The following is a 20,422-nucleotide window of genomic DNA, read 5'->3' as shown; positions in this document are numbered from 1 at the left end:
AACTATGTTGAATAACAGTGGTGAGAGTGAGCAAACTTGTCTTGTTCCTGATCTTAGTGGAAATGGTTTCAGTTTTTCACCGTTGAGAATGATGTTGGCTGTGGGTTTGTCATATATGGTCTTTATTATGTTGAGGTAGCTTCCCTCTATGCCTGCTTTCTGGAGAGTTTTTGTCATAAATGGGTGTTGAATTTTGTTGAAAGCTTTTTCTGCACCTATTGAGATGATCGTATGGTTTTTCTCCTTCAATTTGTTAATATGGTGTATCACGTTGGTTGATTTGCGTATATTGAAGAATCCTTGCATTCCTGGGATAAAGCCCACTTGATTATGTGTATGATCCTTTTAATGTGTTGTTGGATTCTGTTTACTAGTATTTTGTTGAGGATTTTTGCATCTGTGTTCATCAGTGATATTGGTCTGTATCAAGGAAAAAAGGGAGAAGACTCAGATCAGTAGAATTAGAAATGAAAAAGAAGAAGGAACAACTGACACTGCAGAAATACAAAGGATCATGAGAGATTACTACAAGCAACTATATGCCAATAAAATGGACAACCTGGAAGAAATGGACAAATTCTTAGAAAAGCACAACCTCCTGAGACTGAACCAGGAAGAAATAGAAAATATAAACAGGCGAATCACAAGCACTGAAATTGAAACTGTGATTAAAAATCTTCCAAGAAACAAAAGTCCAGGACCAGATGGCTTCACAGGCGAATTCTGTCAAACATTTAGAGAAGAGCTAACACCTATCCTTCTCAAACTCTTCCAAAATATAGCAGAGGGAGGAACACTCCCCAACTCATTCTACGAGGCCACCATCACCCTGATACCAAAACCAGACAAAGATGTCACACAAAAAGAAAACTACAGACCAATATCACTGTTCCTAAAGTATTGACACCTGTTTCCTTCTGGGAGTCTGGGTTTTGGTACATGCTACGCAGGAGGTGCCTATGTGACCAGACCCCCAGAAAAGCTCTGGGCTTCAAGTCTCCCCTGGACTTCTCTGGTTGACAGCATTTCACACGTGTTGTTACAACTCGTGGCTGGAGGAATTTAATGCATCCTGTGTGACTCCACTGGGAAAGTTTGCACCTGGTTTCCTCTGGACTTCTCCCCATAGGCCTTTTCTCTTTAGCTAATTTTGCTCTGCATCCTTTTGCTGCAGTACATCATAGCCCTGAATACGGATGTCCTAAAATTAAGTTCAAGATTTCTTGCTCCATTCCTTCTAACCTACCTGTTTTTTAAGACATATTCTTTTAATTTTATTATATCAAATTATCTTTTTAAACTGTAATTCCTACTTTTTTCAATTTTAGTTTTATATTTATGTGGATGACAAAATGATTAGTAATTCTTTTATGCTAATTTATTTTTGGCTTTCTAAATTTGATCATGTCTCAGTGTCTTTTAAAAGATACCATTTTCTTTGAGATTATTCATGACAGGCTCTGCCTACTGTTATACCTGATGTCCAAATGGGTTTGCACAAACTTTTTTTCTCACATAATATATAAGTATACGCTTTATATTTTTTTTCAGGGGGTGCTGTGCTAGCCCATCTACTCTTTATTTCTGTGAACTTGTGGAACAGCTGAATTTTACCATTGCATAGTTTTGCAAGAAAGGCTCATGAGTGTTATATTCTCTGAGTCTTTATGTCTTTGAGAATATTGCCGTCACATGTTTATTTGAATAACAACTTAGCTGATTTTATATATATATATATTCTTTAGTATTATATAGCCATTGCTGTATTGCCGTCACACATTAAATTTTATAGAGACAAATTAATCTGGGAGAAACCTTATTTTCTCCATCATAATCAACTTACCTTTTCTACCTGGATGCCTGAAAAATTACATTTTTATCCTCGAAGTTCAGTAGTGCAAGCTGTATCTCAGTGTTGTTCATTCTTATCAGTATTCCTGGACTATAGCTGACCTTTTGATTTATATATATATATATATATATGATTTACATATATACAGGTATATAAGTGTGTGTGTTTGTGCACCGGTGTGCATTTTTCCCCTCTGCTCTAGTCCTGGATATTTCTGGAGTGCTAGAATCCCCCAGGTGATCCTAGTAGGGAAGCAAGTTGAAAGCCACTGGCTTAGCCATCTTCTAATTTTACCCTGAGATACGGGACAGCCCTTAGATAAACATTGGCCCACACTCTTACTTGTTTGTGATTTTGGATAAATTACAACCTCCCCGAGCTTCTGTCTGCTCATTTGTGAAATGGAAATAATCCTGGCTGTAGGGCCTGGGAAGGAGTACGTGGGGTGAGCTAGGGAAGCAGCTGGTAGAGGTGACAGGGTGGGAGACCCTCGGCAGCTGTTAGCGATGACCTACCACTGGTGAGGGTGGCGGGGATGGTGGTGATGATGGTGGAGAACTCATTTGAGGGGTCCACACTGAAGGTTGCACGCCTGTGTGTTGGCTGGAGCCAGGAGAGAGCCCCCAGGCCCTGGCTCTTTGCCAAGGCTGTGTATTGAGATTGGGCACATGTGCAGTTCTGGTGAATTGAACCAGACACCAAATGCAGAGTTTTCTCCATATCTGAGGCCTCATATTTATATGATTTCTAATGTATTAGTATATGTTACTGAGTTTGATGTGTTTGTGTTCATCATTCCATGATTGCTCCACAAATTATTTTATTGTGCAATACCTTGCATTTTACACCAAACAAAATGAAGATAATAGTATCTTTTTTAAAAGCATCCAAGAACAGTTAGTTACTATTGTTAGTATTTCATTTTGTTTTTACCATTTGCCACAAGAAAGATGAGCTTAGTGTGTTGCCCAGGTGAGGAACTGAAAACACATCTTAGTTTTGGGCTAAGAGATGGGATGTAGGAGAGATTTATAAGAATTTATTAATATTGTGTAGAATGTTAATTAAAATATGGAGGAGTTTCCCCTTAATGCAGTGCACCCAAGGGCATTTTCCTTCACCTCTTTGCTTTTTTGAGCCCGTCTTTGGATGCATAATGACATCCTTTAGGCACTAACTACTCTAGAAAAATACATGATCTTTGAAGACTATTCCGCTCTTATTTTTGTATATGGACAGGGCAGAAAAAAACAAAAAAACAAAAAAAAATTAATTGCATAGTAACTACGTTTTCTCCAAATTTTAAACTCGAGCCAGTGACCTGGCGAAATGGTTATTTGTGTGAAATTATTCATATGAATAGTTTTATAAAGGAATTGTAGTTACATAGTTTTACAATTCATAATTTGCCTTAACAGACTGGATGCAGTTGTATAAACAAGAAATGCAGCTTTTAGTAGATGCATCTGTTGTTGTCATGCGTGTTTTCATTTCTGTGAAGTTGAGGGGCATGACACTCCTTGTGATTTGGGTAACCCGCACCTTTGCTAAAATGTTCACATCCCTCCTGACAAGTCTATGAGTGATTAACTTGTAATGGCACAAGAAATATGACACGCTTAAAGGTCAGAAGCTTCTTTTCCTGCACCCAAATGATCTTTTGCTCACAGGATTTCCAACTGGTGATCAGGGGACCAATTTACACATTTTCTTTATATCTAGAGTACTAATGTTCACACATCGTTTTCTATCACCTATGAGCATTTTTGTCCTTATTCCATTCAGTGGTAAATTCTCATTAAGCAATGATTAAAGACATGGGGAGAGACCTTGTGTACAGATACCATATGTTCTCTAATTTATATTCAGACCATTAATATTTTTCAACCTAATCCAAGAGGATTATCCAAGATAATTGATAGAGAACATCAAAATTTGCCTTCAGTAGAGCTGAACAATAGAACAGTTAAGTAGAACGCCTCTATAAGATTACTGTACCAAATCCACGTATTTGTAAGATGATCTTCATTTAAGTTCAAGGACTGAAGACTATTTCTTTCTTATAAATTCCAAGGGGGCCCAGTTCCCTCCTTGCAGATTTCAGTGCTGGGCCTGGTGGGGGCATGTTGGAGACGTGTGGATGGTCACGCCATAGGAGAAGCAGAGCCAGCTCTCTGTCTTTAGCTCTTGTAACGTTATGATCAGAATAACAGAAGAATTTGGAAATGTTAAACAGGAAACTTGTAGCAGTGGGAAAAGAAAAGATACATCCATGAGTCCAGTCCTGCTGAGTAGCTGTTGGGAGCTAACTTGGTACAGCACTGCCTAGTTCTCCGTGTACACAATCTAATATAATATTCATAATGTCATCTGGAACACTGCAAGCTCAGGGACCAGTCTAGAAAGCTCCAGTGCAGAGAGGAACTTTCTTTGATTCCCGATTTGTTTCCATGGACCTCAAAATACCCACCCCCCCCCCAAAAAAAATCACATTTTTGAATCCATAGCCAAAAGGAAAAGAATTGTACAGAACAACCCTACATCAACTGGAAGATCCAAATTATTGTGCTAATTATGATCATTCTTCTTTTACACTTAGTGGGAGCAAATGTTGCAGATCTGTCTCCGCCAGTGTTTTTGTTAATTCTGGCCCGTTAGCTCAGTGAGTAAATCAGTGAGGGGAGGAGATAGCAGCTCCTGCTTTCCTGTCCCTCCCAGCTCAAGGGCGTGGCGGTTGGCATGAAGATGATTAGAGTCATATGAACAGACAGCCCTTACTTTGTTATCTGATTCCCAAGTTATACTCCGTTTTCATGTGTGAAGAAGTTTGCCATGAGTTGATTTGATTAAACATAGTGCAAACTAAGTCCCTGTGATTGCTAACTTAGCAAGCAGTAAACACTTGCCAGATTTAATAAAATTATGTCTACTTGCAAATCTCAGCCGGTGTGGCAGGGGCCAATGATTTTACTAACTTAAGTATTTTCTTTCAGTGCATGTAATGTATACATTTTGTTGAAAGAGGAAAGCTGGCCAAAACTCTATAATTGTTCCAGATCCTTTCACATGCTTCTTTGATTCCTAACTTAGATTTGAACCTGAATTTAGAACTTCAAAAACCAATGAAGTAAAACACATCTAGCGGCTAACAGAAAAATGAGCTGTGAAATTGAATAAGAGAGAAAAGCCTTAAGAACTGATGATGCTTTAAATGTTTATAAAGTTGTTTTTTTTTTTTTTTTAAATTAACTAGCTACAGATTTGTGGTACTTCAGTATTGAAAGCATGACCTTTCTTCTGTTTTACCTGGAAAGTTCTTGAATTGAGACACTGTTTTAATCCAGTCAATTCATGTTATTTTCAAATTTTATATATCATTAATTAAAAAAATTTTTTTTTAAACTTTTTTTTTTTAAAAAAAAATGAATTAATTAATTTTTTTTGGCTGTGTTGGGTCTTCGTTGCGGTGCGCAGGCTTCTCGTTGCCGTGGCTTCTCTTGGTGCAGGAGCACGGGCTCTAGGCGCATGGGCTTCAGTAGTTGTGGCACGTGGGCTTCAGTAGTTGTGGCTTGTGGGCTCTAGAGCGCAGGCTCAGTAGTGGCGCACGGGCTTAGGTGCTCCGTGGCATGTGGGATCTTCCCGGAGCAGGGCTCGAACCCGTGTCCCCTGCATTGGCAGGCAGATTCCTAACCACTGCACCACCAGGGAAGCCCTATATATGATTATTAACAATCAATTTTATTCTCACCTACAATTCTAATTCAAACCTTGAAATTATGCTTTTTCTAGCTACTGTTTCTAGTTTTCCACCTTTGGTAATTAAATTAAGAGTGTGAAATTTTTCCCTGGTATTTAATTGTCAGAGTATTGATGTCTCGATGTAATTAAATTTACAATATCAGAACTCAGAATGTAACAATAATCTGTGAATGCGTGTATGTGTAATTGATGTGTATCTGTTGCATGTAAAATAAAGCTCTAAGTCATGGGTCATAGTCCTTTAAAAAATTAGCATAAAAGATCACTTCTTTAGGGGGAAAGAAAGCAAGTACATTTACTTTGTAAACAATTCAAGGGAGAATTTGATGGAGTAAGAATTTTGACCTGCCTTTCCGATGTCTTGGAAATCAGACTCCATGTGTCTTTAACGGGAGAATTTTTTTTCTATTCTCTCCCAGCCTCTGTTCCCCAAGAAGAACTATGAATGCCTGACCAGCTGTGAGTTCCTCAAGTACATCCTGTCGGTAAAGCAGGGGGATTGCCCAGCTCCCGAGAAAGCCAGCGGCTTTGCCGCCGCCTGTGTCGAAAGCTGTGAAGCGGACAATGAGTGCTCTGGGGTTAAGAAGTGTTGTTCCAATGGATGTGGACATACCTGCCAGGTGCCCAAGACTCTGTACAAAGGTAAGGAGCAGAGCGGAGTAGGTGAGGGGACCTCCAGGGCCACAGGGGGGTTTGTGTGCGTGTGAGGGAGGGTGTCAAAGATGTGACTTGGAAGGAAAGATAGAACTGTAAGAAAATTTACCTTGTGCCACATACAAACATCTGAAAATACTTACTGGACCATAGAAATCAGCCCCAGTGAACTCATATTGGGGTGGAGTAAATCCTTCATGGGAATTCTTCTTATTTTTTTATTGAAGTATGGTTTATTTGCAGTATTAGTTTCAGGTGTACAATATCGTGGCTCAGTATTTTTATAGATTATGCTCCATTTAAAGTTATTATAAAATAATGGCTATATCATATGAATTCTTTTAGAAGTTAACATGTAGGAAGGCCACCATCAATTCAGGAACTTTTTTTGTGTTTTTCTCCAACATGAGTAAATGAATGAAGCTCCACTGGCTACCTTGGAGTAACTGTATTCAAATCCTTGGAAAATAGGCTGGCGATGGGGCCCAGCTGAAAAAGGCATAATAGATGCATGAGTATTGTGGGTTTTCTGTTGGCATAATCCAAGAACAGAAGTGTGCTTGCAGGGAACTTTAAATATTTTGATTAGTATCTGAAGTTCCCAGATGGAGGAATTGCCCTCTTCCAAAAGATAGGGATGCAAGTTATCAAACAATTTAGCCGATGTAACAGTTTACATCCATAGGCAGTTTCTAGAGCGCTTAACTCCTTTATGCTGTTACGTGCCTCTTTCTGTAAGTGTGACAAAGTTCTTGTGTGTTAAACCGATGCTGTTGTATTATGTACCGTTTGGCATGCCAAAAAGTATACTATGGGAGACATAACATTTCGTTACTTTTTTGGGTCTAATTTGAAGAGAAAAATAGAATCAGTCACTAGGCATTATTCATTATAAGTAGAAAGAGAAATCTCTCTTGCTCTCTCTCACTTTCCCTCTCACGCATCAAGTGTATGTTGTTGCAATGCCGGTTCTGAATTATGGGCTCGTTGACTATTTTCAGAAGTCCATTCTTAGGCTTATAACAATTCAGGTCTCCCAGAAGTCACATACCTGCGCCATCCTTCTCCAGCTGCCACTTGGAAATACTCTTATCTGAAATCTATGGAATCCATCCAGTTTTCCATTTTTTTCCCCTAAGATCCTTGGAAACCTGGCACAAATACTGTCTCAAATTCAAAATAATTGCTGCTTTCCCTTTCTTAACAGACTGACGTTTCCTTAATGGATTTAAAGTTTTATTGTTTCCATGCCTTTTATTATAAACTATGTAAAATCACTTCTGCCCAATCTAACACCATTTAATTTTTTAAAAGTCTACTATTATGAAACCTGTTCTGTTATTATAGATCATTTGCTATTTAAGTATCAGCATTTACCATAAAAATAGGATGCTTTTAGAATGATTGTTGAAAACCCATTTGTAAAACCTTTTTTGTTTTAAAAGTAAGGCAGTTAAAGGACTCAATATAAATTAAAATATGCTTTTCATGTGAAAGCAGTGAAGAGTCAGTATGCATTTCAAGTATGCCTGGTTCACCGAGAATAAGGGAAATATTCTATAAAGGGCCAGCATAAATGATTAATGATTGAAAGATACCTGCAATTTAAACTTAATACGATGGGCTTTTTTCAAGGGCTGAAGTCACCTTTCTACTACAAGTAAGGCTTGACCTGGGTGTTTGCGGACAGAGGCAATTCATGGAGGGCTAACCACAAATAGAATAAAAAGACTCTCTTGACCTGACAATGACTTTTGCATAATGAGCACAAGAATAAAATAGTATTATTTTGAAAAAAAAATATATATATATACACACACACTACCTAGAGATTCTTTCCTTGCTCTCTGAATGAAGGCTGGCTTCCATGTCCTGGGAGCATCTGACAGTAATCAAAAGAGGGTTCTGGTGCTGATGGCCCCAGCCTCTGTGGGAAAGGGTCCTTCCTGACCCAGCGCTTGGCTTTGTGAGGAGAAAAACATGTATCCAGCCAGACGACATGCGTGCAAATCAACCTGACAGTCTTTGGGGGCCCAGCTGTCACTGTCCTTCTCACCTTCATAAGTGCCCTCTTATTGCCCCAAAACGACCGCTGGGAAATGAGCTTGCCTGCCTGTCTCTGCTCACGCTAGGTCTCTGCAGGCGCTTTCCTTAGGAAGAGGGAGCTCCACCGCTGGTTGAGCTGGACCAGCCCCGCTGTCAGTTCACAGGTGCTGAGGCTGAGGTCGCAGGCCGCCTCTGAGGGGATCCAGTGGTTGGCAGCAGCAATGCATCTAATGCCTGTTCCCACCTGGGCCAGCTCTCCTGTCATTTTTATTTTGACTCTCTCCAGCTACTGTAATAGGACCCTAAACTTCAAGCCCTCTTTGGGCACCCCTGTATTATTATATTATAGCTCAAGTAAAAGATAGATCAAGATCGAATACATTAAATCGAATACAATCCCTGATTTATCAGTATTTTTTAGGCTCATAAATAACATGGAGCTTTTTTCCTTTGAACTTAATTTCCAACTAATTTGTGGAGTTGTAATATTTAAATTAGATACAGAGTATATACCTCGTGAAGAACCAAATTCTATTGGGCAAACCTGTAAGTTCCTCATGTCCATTTCATTCATTCATTATCTACTGACTGAAGTGTCATCTCATAGGAAATCCCAAAGGGCATTTTCTCAATGTCTCCCCCATTTTGAGTTTAAAAGGGACTGATGTCACCTGGATCTACGAGTACTGACACATTTCAGCTTAGTTAGTGATTGCTGACTGTGTGTTAGGAGTTATGAGGAGCGCCTGCCATTGCTTATGACCTGTACTGGGTGAGCACCGGGGTGCAAAATCAAAGGACACCAGCCTCCACCCGGCCCAGCAGTTCCTCGTCCAGGTGGTCATACGCACACACTCGCTGAAGTGGACCAATCACTTTCTTAATTTTTGTCATAAATTGCTATGTGCCATCCGCTGTCCTGTTTTTCCTTTTATCGCTTATTGAGTTAATGAAAAAAATTTAAAATACATGGAAACACATATATCCTTTCTGTCTGGTCCACTTTTGTAGAAAGGAGGATGGGGTGTGGGCTGATTTCATACCTTCGAAGGCTTTATATGCTGGAAACTTGAGTTTTTCAGAACACTGTGTGTTTTGAAGAAATGATCAACAGAATGTCCCGCGTTACATTTGCGCATCTAATTTGGGTTATGCTGTGAGAACTGTCCTTGGCTGACGCCTGAGTTAACTTTACAGACTGGTGTTAGGGTTTGAAACAAAGGAAAACAAAAGAGAGCTTTTCCTTCACCCTTCAAGTAAAGACTATTAGAAGCAGCCCTCTGGAAGACTTTGACCATGTTACCATGGGTAAACCAGGCCCGAAGGTGCTAGTCTCTGACACGCACACCTTTGTGAGATTGTGGGAAATTCACAAGCTGGTCTTCTATGGGTGAAACACAAGCTCCGGTTCGTTGGGGCACTGGTTTTCCTTTGATCCTCCCCTATTTTAGGTCTGGTTTACGGCTTAGTTGGACTGCCCTCTGTCTAGAGGTGATGCTTTAGTATCTTACTGCCTCTCCTCACTCCCACTTGGGACACTTGGTTTGGGGAGGGAAAGAGAAAAGCTGAACTTGTTTTCCAAATGTAAAGATTCAGAGTAGTTTGTGGCCTTCAGTTAGGTAGGTGGCCGTGACACAGTACTCATTTTTCTTTACCAGGTGCTAACCAGGAATTAATCCTATATCAGTTTGTTTCTTCCCTTAAAGATCTGATGTGATGATGGAGTTGATTTACTATTTCCATGAATCTCTTAGTATTTGAAATATATAAACCTCAGGATTTTAGAGATGGGCCACTTTTCACAAATTAACTTTTCACATTTTGAATATAGTGACTGAGTACCTTAATGTGATGTAAACACAAATTCCTTGAGTACAGTTGTCTTTATGAGAGATATTATCCCTGGAACACAATATCTTTTTTTTTTTTTAATTTATTTTATTTATTTATTTTTGGCTGCGCTGGGTCTTCATTGCTGCGCGCAGGCTTTCTCTAGTTGCGGTGAGCGGGGGCTACTCTTCCTTGCGGTGCACTGGCTTCTCATTGTGGTGGCTTCTCTTGTTGCGGAGCACGGGCTCCAGGGCGTGTGGGCTTCAGTAGTTGTGGCACGTGGGCTCAGCAGTTGTGGCTCATGGGCTCTAGAGCACAGACTCAGTAGTTGTGGCGCACGGGCTTAGTTGCTCCACGGCATGTGGGATCTTCCCAGACCAGGGCTCGAACCCGTGTCCCCTGTGTTGGCAGGTGGATTCTTAACCACTGCGCCCCCAGGGAAGCAGCCCCACAATATCTTTTTTTATTTTTATTTTTATTTTTATTTTATTTTATTTTATTTTATTTATTTTTGGCTGCGTTGGGTCTTTGTTGCTGTGCGTGGGCTTTCTCTAGTTGCGGCGAGCGGGGGCTACTCTTCGTTGCAGTGCATGGGCTTCTCATTGCGGTGGCTTCTCGTTGCGGAGCACAGGCTCTAGGCATGCAGGCTTCAGTGGTTGTGGTGCTTGGGCTCCAGTAGTTGTGGCGCACGGGCTTAGTTGCTCCACGGCATGTGGGATCTTCCCGGACCAGGGCTCGAACCCATGTCCCCTGCATTGGCAGTCGGATTCTTAATCACCGTGCCACCAGGAAAGCCCGGAACACAATATCTTGCTGCATTTTCATACCTAGACTTGTGACAAGTATATTTATATGAATAGTCAGATCTTGTGGTGATTTGCAACTGCTGATGGTCTGTCTTTATTGAGTTTTCTATCAGTATAGTTTCAACATTTTTTGAAGCACTGGGTTTCTGTTCCTTTGATGTCACCAAAATACTTGTTATGTTTTAAAGAAAAAAAAAATGCACTGATATTGTCATATATTGTGGGATGTTTGTTATATGATAGCATTTTTGAAGTTTTTAACAGAATAGTTTAGATTTCAGATGACTAATACGTTCAAAAATACTAAAAAAAGAAAGATCCTAGTCATTTACGTAATAAAAACCACACTGAGGACAGATCCATCCTCTGCATCTGGTTATGCAGCCGGGATGCTGGGTGAGCTCGCAAGGACTATGAAAGGACTGACGTGAGGGCTGAGGGTCCAGGGCTGAGCCCCATCTGCACACAATTACAGCCAAGGGCTGCAGTTACTCCCAGTCAGGGGAGCCAGCTGACCCTAATGCAAACCAGATGGACCATTTCTTAAAATGCAAATTGCAAGACCATTGCACATCATAATTAAAGAGATTCTTAAATGAAGGAATTTGAACTGACAGTGCCCTGACGCGCATCATGTTGCATGAAGGCTCTTGGTAGTCGAATGATCTTCACGACTGAAGCCTCAGAGCATGGGGGTGCGGATGCAACTCAGCAGCTGCGACTCTGCTGCTGACGAGTTCAGGGTGCTTCAGTGACTTGAGGATTTACTGTAGCTGCGTTTACGCTAGAGGAGTACACATGGAGAGCCAAGAAAGTGCTCTCAGAGAAAGTGCTCTGTGAGGTTCAGGAACTAACCAGCCATCTTCTCTTTAAATAGTAAGTAAAGGAATGCTTGAGCCATAGGACCTTGACAGAAAAGGAGATGTGAGCTCCTTGAAAGGATACACATGCCAGAGAAGGTGGCACCGGACGCCTGCGATAAGTCTTCTCCTTCCCCTCCGTGACTCTCAAGCGGAGAGGGGTTTACCATTGTCACAAAGATGTGTGTAAATGTTCCGAGTCCTCTTACGTCCCCAGGTGTATTCTTGAGAGAAGAATAAGAAAGCGGGTTGGGCTGTTTCTTCAGCGAACAGTTCCGGGCCATTTGCTCTTGCAGAGCGCTCTCTACAAGGACATTGTGACGTGGGAATTGAGGAGACATGGTTCTTGACCTCTGGGGCTTTAGCTCTGTGGGGAAGACAGACATCATTAAACGCGCTGGCTGTGGAGAGAGGCAGTTAAGTGCACTTCGACAGTTACAGGTTAAATGCTGAAGAGCTGGCAGAAGAATGGAGCCTTTATTTCCAATTGGGAGCTTTAGGGAGAGTGGCTCCGAAGGGTGGCATTTGGACTGAGCCTGGAAGTATTCCAGGGTCTGTGGTCAGAAAATAGAAGGAAAGAGATTTCAGAGTGAAGAAAACACCATGAACAGGCCATGGTAGCAGGGAGTGCCTGGCAGGGTGTTTGTGGGAAAGCTGGGTGTGAAGGCAGCGTGTGTGACAGACACGTAAAATGTACCACGAGATCAGCTGAAAGATGACTGGTAGACGGTGGTGAAGATGGATGCCTCGAGTGAGATGCAGAGACGTTTCCCTCCCTCCTGTAGAAAACTTGAACATTCTGAGAAGGAGAAGGAGAGCCTCTCTCCTCCACTTGAGGAAAATAACCAGAAATACGGTGAAGAGGGAATTAGAGAAAAGAGATTGGCTTGCAGGGTGATGGGTTAGAGGCTATGGTGAGGGTCCAGACAGGAGAGGAAAGTGCCTAAAACAGGTGGTCACCATGGAGAGAGGATGACTGAGGGGTTCCTGAAATTATGCTCTGCAGTAAAACAACAGGATGTTGGCAGGTGCAAGCACAAGACAAAAGGTTCTGGGTACCCTTCGATGTCCAAGAGCCTAGAGATGTCACGAAGACCTACATCTCAGGAGGAGGGGCGTATCCGGGGAGAGGCATTTGAGAGGGGACTTGTGCAGGTGGATGAGGTCCTGCAGCCCAGAGAGGGACTGGGGGTAGATGTGAGAATCACTCACTCTGCAGAAATATTCTAGGCATGAAAGCGTAAGTGTAAGGTTATGCACCGAGAAGTTTCTGACATGAGCTTGCAGAAGACTCGTGCAGGGCCACAGCAGGAGCAAAGACTAGGAGGGAAGTCCCACGCCAACCAGGAACTTCAAGGACGTTAGAATCACAATGTCCAACGGACTTGCAGAGTTACGGAAACCACTTCTTTTCTCTACCTTTCTAAGTGGCTTTTCCTAACTCAAAATGTGGCAGAAAATTCAGAGAGGAACCGGAGATGGGTCATAGCTCCAGGCATATTTAATCTTCCTCAGACTCAATTCCCTGGTGCTCGAAATGTAGCTACTTCACCCTTCACCCACTTGATGAGGTCACAGCAAGGATCACATGAGACAACTTTATGGTCAAGTGAAGGGCAACGTACAGATACAACCCGCCAGCAAATCAACATGGAGAATGCAATAGGGGCGGTGACTGTGGTTGTTTAGAAAATAGTTTTTTGGTATTTTTTAAAATTTATTTTATTTTTATTTTATTTATTTTTGGCTGCATTGGGTCTTCGTCGCTGCACGCGGGCTTTCTCTAGTTGTGGCGAGCGGGGGCTTACTCTTCGTTGCGGTGCGCGGGCTTCTCATTGCGGTGGCTTCTCTTGTTGCAGAGCACGGGCTCTAGGCGCACGGGCTTCAGTAGTAGTGGCGCGTGGGCTCCGTAGTTGTGGCTCGCGGGCTCTAGAGTGCAGGCTCAGTAGTTGTGGCGCACGGGCTTAGTTGCTCCGCGGCATGTGGGATCTTCCCGGACCAGGGTTCGAACCCGTGTCCCCCGCATTGGCAGGTGGATTCTTAACCACTGCGCCACCAGGGAAGCCCTAGAAAGTGGTTTTTAAGAGTCAGTGAGCTTTTGAGCAGATATACATATGCCATTTAAAAATTATCCAACTCTGTCCACCTCAGTGTTTAATGACTTTAAAATTTCCCAACACAAGATTTGGCTTGGATTAAGATCAAAATGAAATGAGTTGAATTCAGCCACATCACTCACATGCATCAGAGCTTATATTTTGTATTTGCACATTTTCTAGTTTTCTCAGTTTAAACTTAAGAAACAGAAAAGTAAATGCAGCATTCTGAACTAACCATTTCAAATGGTCAGTTGTCAGTGCTTTAGGCAAATGCTTTCTCAGCAGAGAATGATTTTAATGCAACTGGTGTTCTTGGTTTGGATGGCATTGAACATCATGATGCCATAGACTCTACCTAATTCAGTTAGTTTCATATATCCTCTTAGTATTATAAATTTGTTTTAAAACTCCCTTTCCATAACGGCTGCTATTTTGAACCGTGGATCTTAAATCTTTCAGTTACCAGGCAACTTGCATGCGCTGTAGGGGGAAAAAGAAATCAAAATGATGAACTACTTTCCAATGAGGCACCTGTGAGGGACTTCTGAAGCCAGGCACTCACTCATGCCAAAACCAAACATTATAAATTCATCTTTTTCCAATTTTAGACGGTAAGTCAATAGGGCAGAGGCCCAGCAATCAGCTGGGGAATCCACGAGACCCATGCTTTGGAAACCATTCTTGTAAGATTTGACCACATGAGAGGATTGGGCTTTATAATGTTTTCCTTAAAAGGAAAACTCGCTCAGATAGAGAGGAGAGGAAACTTGAGAACCGTGTTTTAAGGACCCTAGGATCTATCGGCAGAGACGGAGCGCGTTACGTGGGAAAAAGGACTCAAGACTCCTCACGACTGTCGCCTCGTGTGGGTTCCGGGTTAGCCTCCTGTGCTACAGCTTGGTGACAGGATTTACTTGGAAGATCACACATAAAAGAGTTGCTCCAGAGGTTACCTTGTTCAGAATCAGGAATCAGTTCAGACCCTCTAAAAAACTGGGAAAGCGAAACTGAACTTAGTGTCAGGAGATTTCAAATGTGAACCCCTGATAGGGAGAAGCTGCTTTTAAGAAAGGAAATAGAGGATCCGTTGTCATGAGATGAGATTTGTCTCTTCCGTAGATTTTCTTCCTCAACTTTCACCGCACTCCGGGTCACACACAGGCTGTTTTAACGGGCGCGGTTCTGTTTCAGGTGTCCCCCTGAAGCCCAGGAAGGAGTTACGATTCACAGAACTGCAGTCCGGGCAGCTGGAGATTAAGTGGTCCTCAAAATTCAATATTTCAATTGAGCCTGTGATCTACGTGGTACAAAGAAGATGGAATTACGGAATCCATCCTAGTGAAGACGACGCCACGCATTGGCAGACGGTAGCCCAGGTTAGTGCTTCATAGGCTTTGTCTTCCCCTTGAGGTAGCGTCTCCTTCGCCTACAGAGAGGAACTTAGCTTGCTGTGCCTCGGTCAAAACAACCTGAGCGCCGACATCACGTAATCCAAGGTGGACGTGCCCTGCATGTTGGCGGAAGACGGGACGGGCTCTGTAGGTATAACCGGGTACCACGAGAAACTTGGCTTAATGTGTTCGCAGCGCACGTGGAAGGGAGACGGTTTTCTAATGAGCGTTCACATTTATTCCGAGAGCTACACTTCCTTGAGATAAACGTAAAACCGACTAGAGTGCGGGAAGTGCAACACCCGTAGGACTGGTCAGCGTGCTATTTGATCATCTCAACGACTTCTCCTCTATTTCTCCTACATTTAAGCCTCTCTTCCGCATGGGACTTTCGTGGCGGGAGGAAGGTTCATGTCACAAAACTACTTAGTGGGAAGCGGCCAGCAGCTCATCAATCTCCCCTAAGTGCTTTCTTCTTCTCGGTCAGCTTACCAACTGGTAGGCCACCTGGATGGCAGCCCTCCTGGAGTTTATCTGCCCAGTGCTTTTCCTCCTCTGTCTTGTGGACGTGAAAAGCAAAATATTTTCTTTCTTTTTAAGAGCTGTTGAATGGACTACCAGCTGCAAGCAGACGCCATGGATGGAGAAAAGAATAAATTCTCAATATGCAACCTGCTTCATGCTTTTCAGCAACTAAAATGCCTTCTCCACATGTAGATCTATAGGGGAAAATTCTCTCCTGAAGTTGATCAGGTCATATTTTTCTCCAAGGACAAGATTCCCATGATTTTTTTTCAGTAAATATAAAATACATTTCAGTATTCAGGTGTTTAGAAGAAGAATTTGGTCCCTTTCGCAACAGTAGTATCTCAGAGAGGATAAACACTAAAATCATTTAAATACCACCCAAATCAACGAGAAATGTGATGTTAAGAGAAACATCTTAAATTAGAGGGAAAAAAAAAAACTGGTCAGATAAATTTAGCAATTCTCTTCCATACCTATTTTGTTAAAAAATTGTGCTTTAACAGAACATAAAGATGTTCAGAATACAGCCTAAAATTATATTTGGTTTACATGGCATTCTCCCTTAAACAGTGCTACAGTATCATTTGTAACTTTTCCAAATTATGCAATTTCCAAATATTTCCAAATTATACATTTGAAGATTTATGAAAGTAACTGATGATAAGCCCTTCTCTTTCATATCCTCTTATTCGGAGAGAGGAAAGACCTTGCACTATCATTTCTGTTATTATTACTATTTTCACTAGTTAACACCACACGTAATGCTTCCTTTCTCTGTCTGCTAAATGCTGTGGCTAGCATGCTGGCTTTAGTTCATTAAATTGAAGGTTAAAACTAGACAAACAAGTCAATGAAAATGTTGTCTTAAATTCTGCCAAACGAGGTAGAAAGCCACGCTTGAGGTCAGCTTCTTCCTTTGATCTCGGAAATGCTTAGCTTCTTTCGAACGTTAAAGTACACATGACGATCCTTTTCCATAAGTTATTATAAACTCAGGTGTAGGAGGGTTTCAATTCAGTTCTGTTTCCCAGTTTTATCCACTGAGCGCCAAGCTGAGCTCAGCACTTGGCACAGATGAGGCATAGAACTCGGGCGTTTATCCCTCGGAGTCAAGGCCAAGGTTTCACGTCTACCCTAGGACATTGCTGGAAGCAGGCATATTGCCCTGAGTTTGATGAAGAGGAGGGCAGTGGGAAGATGCTCAAGTTGTTTGATATCTTGGGACGTAGCTGTAGGGACAGCAAGACCTGTGAACCTGTCCCATTGTCCAGTTTTCTTCTCTGGACCTTTTATTGGACGAAATATACCTCACCCTTCAGGAACACGACTCTTTGCAGATCTTACATGATTTACTCAAATTAAACAAAAAAGTCTTGGGTTGCAATGTACTTCCAGAATTTAAGTGTGTGGGTTCACATACATACTTCCAAAATTATATTTGGCACGCAAGTAGGAGGCATTTCCCTTCTATAAACTAAAGCTGATTTCATTTTCTCTATACTGTAATGATTACTTCATGTATTTATTCATTCATATGTATAATTTATTGATGAAATCTCTCCAATGCTGTATTTAGTCACCAGATTTTAAAACAGCCCAAGCATTTGTCACGAGATTTTGACTTTCAGGGAGCTTTAACTCTTTGAGGTGAAATACCTGTGAATGGAATCAAGCAGTTGGAACCTTCCCTAGGCATTCCTTGGTCCCCGACAGCCCTTCCCGTACCTGAGCAGGATGGGCTGCCCTCCTCCAGGAGGGGAGGGGAGGGCAAGGCAAGGCTGTGTTGCATGGGCTGATGAGTGCATGTGTTTCTAAACCAGACCTGATGGGCACGTCAGGATAAAGGGGTTCTCTGTGCTCTGTGACTTTCCCCTCAGACCACGGATGAGCGGGTCCAACTGACCGACGTACGGCCCAGCAGGTGGTACCAGTTCCGAGTGGCGGCCGTGAATGTGCACGGGACCCGAGGCTTCACCGCCCCCAGCAAACACTTCCGCTCCTCCAGAGGTCAGTGTCGCTTGCCTGCCCCGCTGTGCCCAACTCGCCACGGGGGCACATGCCTCTCACCTCCAGGTTCTGTGCGTGGTTGGCCAACAGGGGGCTGTGCTGTGCTTAGCGAATGGGACCACGTGGGTCTGAAGGTGCCGGCGAATTTATGATTAGGACCGTCCCTGGGCTTTTACCTCTGAGGGACTGCAGAAGATAGTGTGATGGGGTTTTCTCAACTCTGAAGTCATGGTTTGCCATGATCCACTTCCGTTGGCTCTCTCAATATATTCTGAGTCAAGCACCATTCAATTAATTTTTGGAGAGAAAGGTTTAGTTTCTGCCACATCAGACTATGCAGGTTTCTTGCAACAATTGCTATACTGAGTGTGAATTAATCTCTTTTGTTTCATAAGAGGCAGAATTTAAATCCCTCCCAAGTCACTTTATCATGGCTATCATTTTGTTCAGTTCCTACTTCAATGCTATTTTAAAACCTCTGTGGGATCCGATGAATACTAACTATATTTACATTTGTGGTTAGTTTAGTCTGTGATAGTGGGAGGACCTCATTTGACTGGATATTAATAATAGCTCCGTGTTTATTTCTCCAGTTGTGTTGAGATGGCTGTGTGTGTTCTGAATTAATGATACATCTGCTTGGCTAATGATCAGTGAGGGCCAGTTTCATGGATAGAGATTCGTCAGGTTATTCCCTTACTAGTCAGCAGTTATCCTCTTAGAGAGCTCGTTTAAGTTTATTTTAAGCATACATTATGATATTAATGAATAATGTGACACTGGTAACTTCAGTCATGTCTTTCAAAACGGGAAGGTTTGAACTGGCTGCTATAACTTGCAATTTCCGTTCCATTTTGGGTAAAATGTATGTTTCCGTTAGTCTGTCCGTTTCTCACTAGATAATATTGCCACACCTTTCTCTGCATAATCATAGGTCTCAAGTGGAAACCTTGCAACCAGATCAATTTAGTATTTAGTATTCTATTACAGTGTATGTTGTAGATTTTTAAGTCTTTCTTTTAAAAAGTCCTTTTAAGAAAAGAAAGGTGCACCCCACCCACCCCCGCCAAGCCCGAGGCAAACACACTGAGCAGGTCCAAAAATGAAAGAAGAAATACAGACATCAGACCGTCCTTGTCTGAGGACTGTCTCCACGTGGTCTGAGGACTGAGAGAGGCCGTGGGGATAAATCATTAGCAGTGGGTTCAGAGGCAAGGATCAGTACAGGGCTCGAGAAGTCTTCACCTTGACTCTGGCAGTTCAGATGAGGTCCAGGCGTGCTGTGGTCACCATGCGTTCCCATCTGCTCCCTTGCCGGCAGGATTGGGGTCTGGCGCTCTCAGATCGTGGCTGCATGTCCAGACATGAGGCAGAGCAGCTCCCAGCCTCTGCAGACAGAGGTGGAATCCCTTTCAGAGTCGGACGGGGTCTGGGCAGAGGTCCTGTGACAGTCCCCACGGCCGGGCCGGTGGCTGCCAACCACCAAAGAGGCATCCATTCTGGGGAAGGAGCAAGGCCGTGCTGTCCCAGCCCTTCCTACATGTCTGAGGACCGCATACGTCTAGAATTAGAGTGGTATCCCTCAAATTTAAACGGGCTTTTGTTGAAGGAAAGTGCCCCATTTTGGGAATCCTTGCAGTCACCATTAAATTGTTCTGTTTCTTGGGTTTACAAATATGCCCAACATTCAGCATTCCAGACTTCAGTTCTTGCACTTCTGAAAACAAAAATATATGCCCAGAATTTATGGTAGATTCTACTGTTTTCACTGAAGATGCACCACAGAATGATGGGAATATAACAGACCCACTCAACAGTTGAAAGCATTTCCTCCAGGATTTGGCTAAGGATACGTCACCATTTACAAGGTGGTACCCCGTCTTCCCTCACCTTAGTCAGCTCTCATCAAGCGTAGAAATGTGTCTTACTGGGAAAATAATTTTAAACAACCTTATTGAAATATAATTTACATACCATAAAATTCACTCCTCTTGAGTGTGTTAGCCAGTGATTTTTAGTACTTACCATAAAGTCGTGCAAGTATCCTTTATACAGTTTTAGAATCCTCCAGGAGCCTCCCTGCCTTGCTGGGAGAATTTTAAGGTAGAAATAAAGTGTTTGGGGGTCTCGTTTTATCACTCACGTTTCATTCCCTTTTTTATTAAACATGTTTGTTGAGCACCTGCTCTGTGTCAGGCACTGTGCTAGGCACTGAGGTAACAAGTGAAAGAAAAGACAAAAATGTCTGCTCCTGTGGAAGACACACACACACACACACACACACACACACACGGATTCACTCTAATTGGGGGCGAGAGGAAACAGTAAACAAGATCAATACATAAAATACTCTCATATATTAGGGTAGAGAGTGATAACTGACAGTGCGAAAAATAAAGAATAGACCCAGGAGCTGTGGGGAAGGGGGTGTTTTTGTTTTTTACTATTTCGGGGAGGGCGGCCACAGAAGAGATGCCGTATAAAGGAGTGAAGGGCTGGCCTTGCACCCTCCGAAGGAAGAGCCTTCCGGTTCCAGGGGGTGGAGCAGAGAAGGTGCAGACTGAGAGGAAGGAGGGGCCGGGCGTGCTGG

The 20,422-nt window shown here is 42.5% G+C and overlaps 1 protein-coding gene across 1 annotated transcript in view; it reads left to right on the top strand.

Annotated features, from left to right (window-relative positions):
- Positions 1–20,422, top strand: part of ANOS1 (anosmin 1) — a 187,013-nt gene that overhangs the window by 129,264 nt on the left and 37,327 nt on the right. Inside the window, exons 4-6 of the mRNA XM_061177692.1 lie at positions 6,031–6,253; positions 15,098–15,282; positions 17,703–17,832. Of these exons, the coding sequence (XP_061033675.1) occupies positions 6,031–6,253; positions 15,098–15,282; positions 17,703–17,832 (538 nt within the window). The remainder of the gene's footprint in view (positions 1–6,030; positions 6,254–15,097; positions 15,283–17,702; positions 17,833–20,422) is intronic.

The sequence above is a fragment of the Eubalaena glacialis genome, chromosome X, assembly GCF_028564815.1.
Source record: "Eubalaena glacialis isolate mEubGla1 chromosome X, mEubGla1.1.hap2.+ XY, whole genome shotgun sequence".
Taxonomy (NCBI): domain Eukaryota; kingdom Metazoa; phylum Chordata; class Mammalia; order Artiodactyla; family Balaenidae; genus Eubalaena; species Eubalaena glacialis.
Note: the sequence above shows the minus strand (reverse complement) of the source record. Positions and strands in the feature narration are given on the sequence as shown.